The sequence below is a fragment of the Lytechinus variegatus genome, chromosome 12, assembly GCF_018143015.1.
Source record: "Lytechinus variegatus isolate NC3 chromosome 12, Lvar_3.0, whole genome shotgun sequence".
Lineage (NCBI taxonomy): Eukaryota > Metazoa > Echinodermata > Echinoidea > Temnopleuroida > Toxopneustidae > Lytechinus > Lytechinus variegatus.
Genome location: NC_054751.1, coordinates 12574098 through 12584488, shown reverse-complemented (window position 1 = coordinate 12584488; position 10391 = coordinate 12574098). Strand labels below are relative to the sequence as shown.

Below are 10391 nucleotides of genomic sequence, written 5' to 3'. Positions count from 1 at the left end.
AACAGAGCTTATCGAACTTTGGCGGACTTCTGCTGAAGCCTTCGCCATGCTCATGCATTGACTTTCAAAATGGACCCTATTATAGGCAAGTATAATCAGTGGCGTAATGAACCAAAAAATATGGCGTATCGCGTAAAATCAATAAGAATTTGCGAGCGAGCGAAGCGATCAAGCCAAAATTTCGACCTATTTTTTAATAGATTTTGATCTAATATTCGAAAAAACCAATATCATATTTCACCCTTATCCCTTTCCTTTTCTCTTATATTTTTTTTCTTTTTTTTTTTCATCTGTACGCCCATGCCAGTATCATACTTCGATCTCAAAAACACTAAAGCAAACATATTTCGTCATGTTTTCCACGCCATTGCATCATATATTTTAGTGATTAGTGAAATATAGGCCTGCATATACCATTCACAACCTGTAGAAAAGTGTATATACCCTTTTATTGCAATTTGTAAACCCCCGCCAATCGTGCATTGGCCCACTTGGTCGAGGGGGGGGGGCGGGGATTTTTTCGAAATCGTCATGTATAGCTTGTTATAGATAATAACATTATTTTATTCTTATGGGATTTCGACAAGTTTACACGCAGTCCAACTCGGAAATTAGAGCAAAGATTTGAATCCCATGCAATGATCTTCCCCGAAATAAAGACAGTTCACTCTTTTCAACCTTTCTTTCTCACGGAGAGTTTTTAATAACTAGACATGAACATGATTTTCCTCCGTCAAAGCTTCTAAGTTCAGATAAGATGGTGTAAAATATAAATGAATAACAAAATGGGTGCTGGAAATCAGTTTCCATTTATTAATCAGTAAGGAATAGATGAGACTTTAGTAATTTCTTGATGGTGGTTTCAGATAAGGTCTATTTGGGTAGATACGAAGGTTTTGTGATGACATCGTTCAATACCCAGATGACCCCGTTGGCGACCGACTGGTCGGCTAAGATAACTTCCGCATCGTTCACGTAAAGGTAGACTGGCATTGCTGTGAACAAAAAGAAAAATGGATAAAGAATTTTTTGTTTTAGCGTTGGAAAGGAGAGATATGATGCACAGTGTTGATTTTCGCCATGATTTACAATGAACAATTGTTAGTTTTGATGTTTTTGGGTAATTCTCGTGCTGTAAATCCCTTGTTGAATATAAGAGAATTAGAAGAATATCTGGCATTAAATGTCAAAACTTATAATTCGGAGTGCTCTCTGTTGTAGAAATGGCAGCTTCTTTTCAGATTTTTTTCTTCATGTCTCTCCACACAACGTCACAATAATCTAATTTACTTTATCATATTGTTTTATTAAACATCTATTGTATATATCTCGAGGTATATAATGTCTTGTTCTTTAAAAAAGTATAGTTTTGGTATAAGATCTGTTCTAAAAATAATATGTAAACATGTTCATCCCAATTAAGATTATTAATTGGCAATGATTACACCGAGATGATTGCAATTATACACCTAGGAACTTAAACCAAAATACCTTGTAAAGTCAAATATGTAAATCAATAACAATATCACATTTTATCATATTTTAGTCACGTAATGCTCCTCTATAACAGTGGCATAAAAATAATGTAAGATGGGCTATAGGTCATATTTGGCTAGGTTGCTTGACAGGAATGGGGAGGGGGGGGGGGGCGATATGGGTATATAAACCCACAAAATTAAAACTCATTTGTACTTACGTTTAACATCCCTTAAATGCTCCGGTGTCATTGGGTTAAACAGCACATTCTTCCCTTCAAGGGTGGGGATAACAGTTCCGGGCCTCATGACCGTAGAGTACCAGGCGCCTGGAGCCACGTGATAGGTCAGGAGCTCTGTAAGTGCGGTCTTGTTTGCCATCAAAGCCGTGACGTTTGCATAAGGAATCTTCATCCAGGCATTGTTACAAGGGGCGAAGATGGTGAATGGGCCTTCACCTGGAAAAGAAATATGCACATACGTATATTATAAGTATGATGAACAATGAGTTTTTGACCTTCTTGCCCCCTCCTCTGAATTCTCTGCCTCATTGGTAAAACGTATCCAGCAAACAGATTTGAAACAGAATGATCCATAACAATTAAAGGGGAATCCAACCCAAATGAAACCTTGTTTTTATAAGAAAAAGAAAAATCAGACAAGTTGATAGGTGAAAGTTTGAACAACATTGGACAAATAACAAGAAAGTTATGAATTTTTTAAAGTTGTAAATATTGGTAATCACTATACCCATGGAGACTTCAAATTGGCCGCTTATGTGATGTCATAGTGATGTAAGGCAAGGACTACTTTTCCATGTACTCCAAAACATATTGTGGCTATAATGTCATTTTTCCCAAAAGTTTTATTTAAAATTTCATTTTTCTTTCATGAGGACATTAAAACAATATATTACCTGGGTTATATTTAGATTACTGCCCCAGGGGAATGGGTAATTAGGAGAAAACCACAAATCCCTGATAATAAAGTACATGGCCTATGGGAAAGTTGTCCTTGCCCTTTGTCATAATTTACTTACCCAGTTGCCAATTTGAAATCTACATGGTATTAGTGATCTCAATTTTAAAGCAGCTATATTTTTCTTATTGCTTGTCCGATTTCTTTCAAACTTTCACCATTCTGTTTAATTCATTTTTCTCCTTCCCAACACAACATTCTATGGCCAAGGCTGGATTCCCCTTTAACCCTCGATCCGCTTCAACATGTCCGACAATTATTCATGTATTTTAGAGGGAGGGAGGGAGGGGGGTGCTCATGCTCGCAGTGTATTGATATGAGTGTATGGGGTACTTTGTGGACTAGTAGTTTCGACTCTCGTCTTCCACACTGCTCGGAGGGATGTCGGTTCGAATTCCAGCCATGGCGTGTTAAGTTCAGTAAGAAGTTTACCCACATTGTGCGGCACTCAACCTAGGTGAGGTGATAACCGGCAGGATCTCCATGAATGCACCGAGCGACTTTAGCAGCTGGAGCTCCAGTCGGGGTAATAGTAAGTGCTCCATTGAATAGGCGACTATAATAATCGGCGCCACATAAATGCTGTTATTATTATTGACAGTTAGTCAACTTTCCATATCGAAAACTTGCATACAGTGTACCGGACGTGTAAAAACATAGCAGACGACGTTTGCAGACCTCGCGATCATCGTATGACTAGTGGTGCAGAATGTTCCATTGCGGCTTCATGGGGGAAATAGCATTACAGAGGGATAAAATGTCTTCACAAATAATGTTTCAGCGTTGATTCGCAATATCTTATGTCGATTTCATAATTTATCCTTACATCTAACATCATTTAAAGTGAAATGAATAAGCAAACTTAAATTTTAGACTTACCAGTGCAGTGATAAGCTAGGATGCACCCCTCGTATACATAATGGACCCGTCACAACATTCAGAGACATCCAACTTTCAGAGAATAAAATTGATTTTTGTTGGCAAAAATAATGGTATCTGATATATTTATATCCATAGTTCGGACTGACAAGTTATATATTTATATATTCCTAATAAAATGTTCAGCACTGCAAAGGAAAGAGCTAGAAAACCGCTGTGACTCGAACAACACACCGACGTACACAAAAGCTCTGTCCAGCCCTATGTGTTGAATGCACGTCGAGTGTAGGTTTGCTCTTCGGACATCAGTATCACAAAGAAAATCTCCTCTGATTTGATGATAAAAGTGCACTATTTCCTAATTAACCAATCTCCATGGTTCTTTCATGAGTATTTGCCTTACAATGTGCCCTTTATTATAATCTGGGCGGAAATTCTTGATACTATCACCCAACGATTTGACGACGGATGTAATCCACCCGGGTAGGCCCTACTATAAAAATTTCCCCCTAACCCATTATCCCAATACATATTCCTGACTATGGATGGTTTTTAGTGATTTCAATGTAATAAAGTGCCATATTTCACACCAATTGAATGTAAAAAAAATTATGATCATCTGATAGAAGAAGTTATTAACATTCATTTCAGGGGGGCGGAAATTCTATATGAATCAACGCTTGTCCTTGATACACATTCGTTTGTGAAAAAAGGGGTATGATGCAAGGGAATTCTGCGTGTAAGGGTGCGCGCGTGCAGCGAGGACCTTCTGTCCGCTAGTTTTCCATATATGTTCATTTGGATCGACTGACAAGCACTGTTTCTATGGTAACTATCGGATGAAATTGCAGGGGCCGCGGAAGCAGGGGAGACTGAGGCTGAGGGCTGCTTTTTCAAAAAAACGTGTACAAAAACGTAAAAATTAATTATGATTGTGCGATTTTTTTTGCATGGTCAGCCCCCTCCAGTGGCGTAACTACGGGGGGGGGGGGCATGGGGGGGCACGTGCCCCCCCAATCGGATGGCCAAAAAAAAAAACGGGGAAAAGGAGAAAAAGAGGGAAAAAGGAAGAGAAACGTAGTGGGGAAAAGAAGAAATTGTTGTTTATCATAGTGTTATATTATGTTATATAACATAAGAAGCATTTTCACAACTTTATGAAACATTATTTGCTTAATTGTGTCTTCATTGTTCCTGGTGCTCGCATAGACTTTTTAACGAGACATATAAAACTGCTGTACTAAAGCCTCCCGTTTTCAAATTAATATACAACAAAATAATATATTTCCTCGCAATTAGAGTAATTATTGTTTTAAGTAGTGATATATTCTTCTTTTTCATGACTACTGAAAGTTATTGACCAATTTTAAGGTCTTAATATAAAACATTTCCTGTCCGTGCTAACGTTCGCATTAGTGGATTGGTGAGATTTCTGCTCTTCATGAACTCCTAAAATCAGTCCTTAAAATGTCAATTTTTCTGATCTGAATATCAAAAAACTTTAGCTCGCGCTTCGCGCTCGCATCATTTGGTTAGTGAAATACATGGGGTCTTAGTGAATTCCTACAAACAAGCCTTGGAATGCCCCTCTTCATGTCTGAATTTCCTAGATTTTCAGTTCGCGCTTTGCGCTCACAGTATTTCATTAGTGAGATGCGTATGATAATCATGATTACATTGACTTCAAAAAGTGCTCCATGTGTTTAGAGGTAATTCTAACAAAATCAGCAAGCGCTTGGCACTCGCATTAGATGACTATGGTGAGATATGTATACTCTGACTTAATGGATTCGTAACTATAGTCCTTAAAATATCCATGTTTTGAGGTCAATATATACAAAAATTTCAGCTCGCGCTTCGAGCTCGCATCATTTGGTTAGTCAAATACGTAGGGTCTTAGAGAATTCCTACAAACAACCCTTAGAATGCCCCTCTTTAGGTCTATATTTCCTAAATGTTCAGCTCGCGCTTTTGCGCTTGCAGTATTTGATCAGTAAGATACGTATGATAATCATGATTACATGACTACAAAAGGTGCTTCATGACTGTGTTTAGGTGTAATTCTAACAAAATCAGCAAAGGATGGCACTAGCATTAGATGACTATGGTGAGATATTTATACTCTTAATGGATTCTAAAATATAATCCTTAAAATTTCCTTGTTTAGTGTCAGTATATACAAAAATTTTAGCTCGCGCTTCGCGCTCGCATTGTTTGTTTAACGAGACAGTTAAGTATCATGATTACAAAACAATTTCCTTATAATGTCAATTTTTAGCCCTCAATATCAAAAATTTTCAGCTCGCGCTTCGCGCTCGCATTATTTAATCAGTGAGATACATATTCGTTTGATGGCACTGCATGTCCTTAAAATATCTCTATTAGGTCAGTATACCTGTCAACTGAGCGCGCTTCGCGCGCTCCCTAAGTGACCCGAAATTTTTGCTGTGCCCCCCCAATGCCGTGACCCACGGTACGCCACTGCCCCCCCCCCCTTTGAAACCGTTCCGCGGCCCTTGAATAGGATTAGTCGGAGAAAATGTCCGACAATTCCTATAACGAAATTTCCCCAGGGGCCCGTTTCTCAACACCCGGACAAGTCAGTTATAACTTTATCCACCAACTAAGGAGTTATAGTTGCAATCATACTAAACACGTTTTACGAAAGGCTTCCAAACTAGAATCCCTTATATTGATACTATTGGCAGAAAGGGCAGACGCGACGTATAGCCTTTGTCACAAAATAGCATTATTTTCAAAGGCAAAATTATAATAAAACTGCTAATATTGGGATGAATTGGGAAATAAATCTAATAAAAATAATGGCAGAGGCAAATATACATCATACATAATCAAACCGTGAAGATTGAATGATGAGAAAATGAAATATTCACGACTCAAAAATCACATGTGACGTTGAGATGGGTACCCCCTGGATATCACATTTTAATAGTTTGCGGAAGTAAACCATGTAAAGGTTCCCTTTGTAAAATGATAATTATACGCTTTTTTATGATCCAAACATCAAGATATAGTGTAACATAAAATGTTTTATATATTTAGATACCGAATCATACCATTTGACAAATTATATGCCTAAATTAGAGATACAATTTGTCAAAATGTTGATAAGGGTCTGGAAACAACGGATATGAGTCCAGTTAGGCTAAACTATGGATGGCCTGACGTGGCAGAATATTCATCAATTCAATTTTTTACTATTTCAAAATAAATGGTTTTGTGGCATTTAATCAACGGTGTTTAAAGTTTCTGTGTATTAAAATTATTGTTGAATGATCAATCCCACTCGTTTTGTAATGCAATTTCAACTTCTATGATTGATTGCGTAAGATTGTAATTGTCGAGGCCCTTTTGCATGTCAAACTGTATCCACGTGATGCCACTACGTCATCAAGAAAGAAGTAATGATAGGTTATGAGGTGTCATAATATTTAGTCAGGTTGTTTTCCCCGATCTTGGCAAAGAGGGCTTCGAAAATAGTTAGCGGACAAGGAGCTACCTATCTCTGATTAAGTCAAGAAGTTAGATTTCGATTTTGAAGCTAGATTGTGGAGCGTTAATGTGGCCCAGTGGATAAGTCTTCTGACTTTGAAACAGAGGGTCGTGGGTTCGAATGGCGTAATTTCCTTCAGCGAGAAATCTATCCACATTGTGCTGCACTCAACCCAGATAAGGTGAATGGGTACCCGGCAGGATTAATGCCTAAACCCGGGGTAATAATAATAACAACGCGCCTCGGAATAGAATATTTCTAGATGGCGCTACATAAATGCCTATTATTATTGCTATTATTTATGACGCTGTTGAGAAACGGGCCCCATGCAGGAGTGTAGATAATCCTCTGCCACATATACATTCATCCACCCCCCCCCCCATCATCGATGGGGGGAGCGAGACTATCTAGAGAAGGCGTAATTTTATTTTAATTGATAGTGTAGCAGGGTCCAACAACAGTGTTAAAAGACGCAGCCTCTCTTGAATATGCTTTCCTTTCTTCTACTCTTTTGAAAAAGAAAAAAAATCCACGGCAGGCCTGTCCCCCCTATAGCACCGCCCCTGCATTACACCTATAATACATTTGATCATACTCACCTGTGAGGGCGGATTCTATGCCAGCAAACTCGATCAACTTCATGGTAGCACTTAGGCCAGGTATCATCTTCATTGCATCCACTAGGCTTCCCATTGGGATTGGGTAGATGACTCTGTTCATACCATGTATGACGCCATTTTTCGCCTCCTTGTCAAACATAATTATCTGTGCTCCATTAGCAGCAATATAAGTGCGCTGTTGAAACAAACATTAATAGATTCTTGAAAAAAATACTCATTTTCGTTTATATTTTCATTTATTGTTTCTGCAACTTTTCATCGTTATACAATGATGACAAAGAAAATTGTCGTTTTCGAAGAGCAAATGATATTCTCATCTATTCTGTCTAAACTCTGTGCTATTATGGAAACTTAAAAAAGACAAAACTTTCCTTACATTGTAGGTTTCTTATGTTTACTGAGTTCTTTCCTGAACTCGTGAATGGTCACGGAAAAGGCTATCTTGTTTATTCCTTCCGAAACAGTTAAGAATGATTTGAGAGAAATATGAGCTGATAAATTAACATTACACTGTCAGAGATCTATGCCACTTTTAACTATCCATAGTTAAACTACAATTTTAAACCAGAGTCAAAATTAAACCCGACTTCGGAATACGTTCATCTCTTCTCTATATTCACTTTAGCCACGCCATATTAAAAATCATGGATCTAGAAATCAAATACACCCACACAGAATTTTATAGGAAACAACGTAACCACCATGAACTGAGAGATATGACGATCATTGATTTTATACGCTAATCACTTAATATTTATTTTAACACATACACAACAAAAACTGTGGTGTTAACCGGTGTACATAGATGACCACACCAGTTATTTTACACCGGTGTTAAATTGGTGGTGTTAGTTTTACACCTATAGGTGTTATTACAACACCTTTTGTTGTTACATTTACACTCTTTAGTGTTATGTTTAATCTCTAGGGTGTAACTTTATAACACCTCAGGGTGTGGTCCTCTATTAACACCAATTGGTGTCAGTTTTAACACCGCAATTTTTACAGTATATATCCACTAAAAATAGCTATTCGCTTACTAATCTCGTGCGCAAAAGTTTTTTTTTAGAACTATCTCTACAACCAACTTAATGAAACGTGGTGCAAGGTCATACAAGGAGCAAGACAAACTATACTTGTCATCATTTTTGTCTATCGGGTTATTTATAGATTTACAAAACTGTCTACTTGAAGCTTTTTTTTCGTGTATTTTTTAATTGTTTTAACCTATTTTCCATTCTTTATTAATTTTTATTTATTACTGATTTGATTTTTTTTAACCCATAGCTTTGGTGGTCGTACTTTCGCGGCGCCACAACTGGCTAAGACAATGTCATCATTCCACTTTTGGTATACCTACCTGCCATCCAACGTTCATATTGATACGTATCTGGACTCCCTTCAAAAGGCTTCCAGCCATCAGATTATCCCTGATCATTGTCGTCATCACTTTGCCCTCGATCACATGGGCCTTTAGGATGTTGACGAGCAGTGTCATGTTGTTCATCATGTCAGGTGTTAATACAGCAATGGCGTCGTCGTTAGGGGCGAAGATAGTGAAGGGGCCTGTGCGAGACAAAAAAAAGGTTTGATGCGTCAGTTTGATGCGTCAACGCCGAGTCAATGCTGTAAAATAGTTCATGTGGTATACGTGATGCACTTCAGTAAAGTCGAGCACACACTATGCGATTCATTGCGATCCGAATTTCAAAAAAATTGTAATATAAATTTGATATGAACATTCCAACCGATAAAATCTCAGCGATCAGAGTTCACAATAGTGGTAGAACTACTAAAAGTTCAGCCTACATGGTCTAGTTCAATTAAATCCTCCCTTTAGGAATATAAACAAATTCAACTTTTTACGAATTTTACGCAATACGCCATATCTACATCCCTCGTGTTGTTTTGTTTTTTTTGCTCGGAACGCCACTGGTCGCCATCATGGCACGAAAAAGTTTAAAATTTAGGCTACACTGTTAAAAAAACCCTGATTTTACAGAAAAATAAAAGAAGATTTTGCAGAAAGCAATACCAGAATCATTCTTTAAATTCATGAAACAGGAATTTTTCTGCAATTTAACAGAACAGGTCTGGGTCTGTTAGAAAAAGGGGAAAAGAGTGTTTTATTTAAGGAAATTTGTAAGATTACACACACCAAATACCAATTTCCTGTAAGATTACGCAATCTGGTAAGATTACAGGTGTTCTCGAGACTCTGCTGCAGGAACTTCTTTTAGTTTAAGGATAAATTTTCTAACAGTGTAACAGGTACACTTAACTCTATCAATTTGACATTATTTTATGTAAATAATAAAGAGAAAATACCTCCAGTGTTGAGGGTATCCTTAAGCCCAGCCATCTCAATCAATCCAACAAGTTTGGTGTATCCCAGTGCTGTCAACTCGTCCACAAGTCCCATAGGTGCAGTTTCTTGCAGCATGTACGCAGCCTGGTCGAAAGGGGTGGCCATCGCCAATCCGCACAGAGCGGCAAAAAGCATCAGCATCTTCATCTTGAACGACTAAGAAACTTTCAACCCAACATGAAACTCTGAACTCGTCTGATGAGAATGCCCGAGATATTAAAAAAACACGAATTTATAGACCTTTGCTAGCCCCTTTTATCATTATTTGAAATTTGCTGATGCAGGCACTCGCCACAATACCCGATAACCGGACAAATCAAATATTTACCGTCTGTGGTGGCCACCAAGGACATTAAATGTTTGTCATTCAAGATTATAAAATCTTAGGTTATCTAACCTCCAAGCCAAAATGTTCGTAATGATCTATAAATATAGATTATCCTGATTATGTTCATCCTCGTGATAACAATTATATAAAAGTTGATGGATGCGAGTGAATAAAGAGATTCTACCAGAGATCATGAAAGTTCATCTATCAGTGTTGGTCGATTCCTTGA

General features: G+C 37.8%; 1 protein-coding gene across 1 annotated transcript; it reads right to left on the bottom strand.

Moving 5' to 3' along the window:
- Nucleotides 1-682: 682 nt before the first annotated feature.
- Nucleotides 683-10073, bottom strand: LOC121425603 (periostin-like). Its single transcript, XM_041621721.1, has 5 exons — nt 9795-10073; nt 8827-9032; nt 7446-7641; nt 1697-1933; nt 683-995 (listed from the first exon to the last, which is right to left on the bottom strand). Exons 1-5 carry the CDS (start codon nt 9979-9981, stop codon nt 874-876), a joined length of 948 nt encoding a protein of 315 aa, XP_041477655.1. The 5' UTR covers nt 9982-10073; the 3' UTR covers nt 683-873.
- Nucleotides 10074-10391: the final 318 nt, after the last annotated feature.

What these genes read in the sequence shown, in the direction of transcription:
- LOC121425603 (XM_041621721.1), bottom strand. Translation starts at nt 9,981, where the DNA reads ATGAAGATGCTGATGCTTTTTGCCGCTCTGTGCGGATTGGCGATGGCC. An exon ending in ATATGAACGTTGGATGGCAG is followed by an intron (nt 7,642 to 8,826) that starts GTAGGTATACCA and finishes TTGTTTCAACAG; the next exon opens with CGCACTTATATTGCTGCTAA. An exon ending in GCATTTAAGGGATGTTAAAC is followed by an intron (nt 996 to 1,696) that starts GTAAGTACAAAT and finishes TTTTGTTCACAG; the next exon opens with CAATGCCAGTCTACCTTTAC.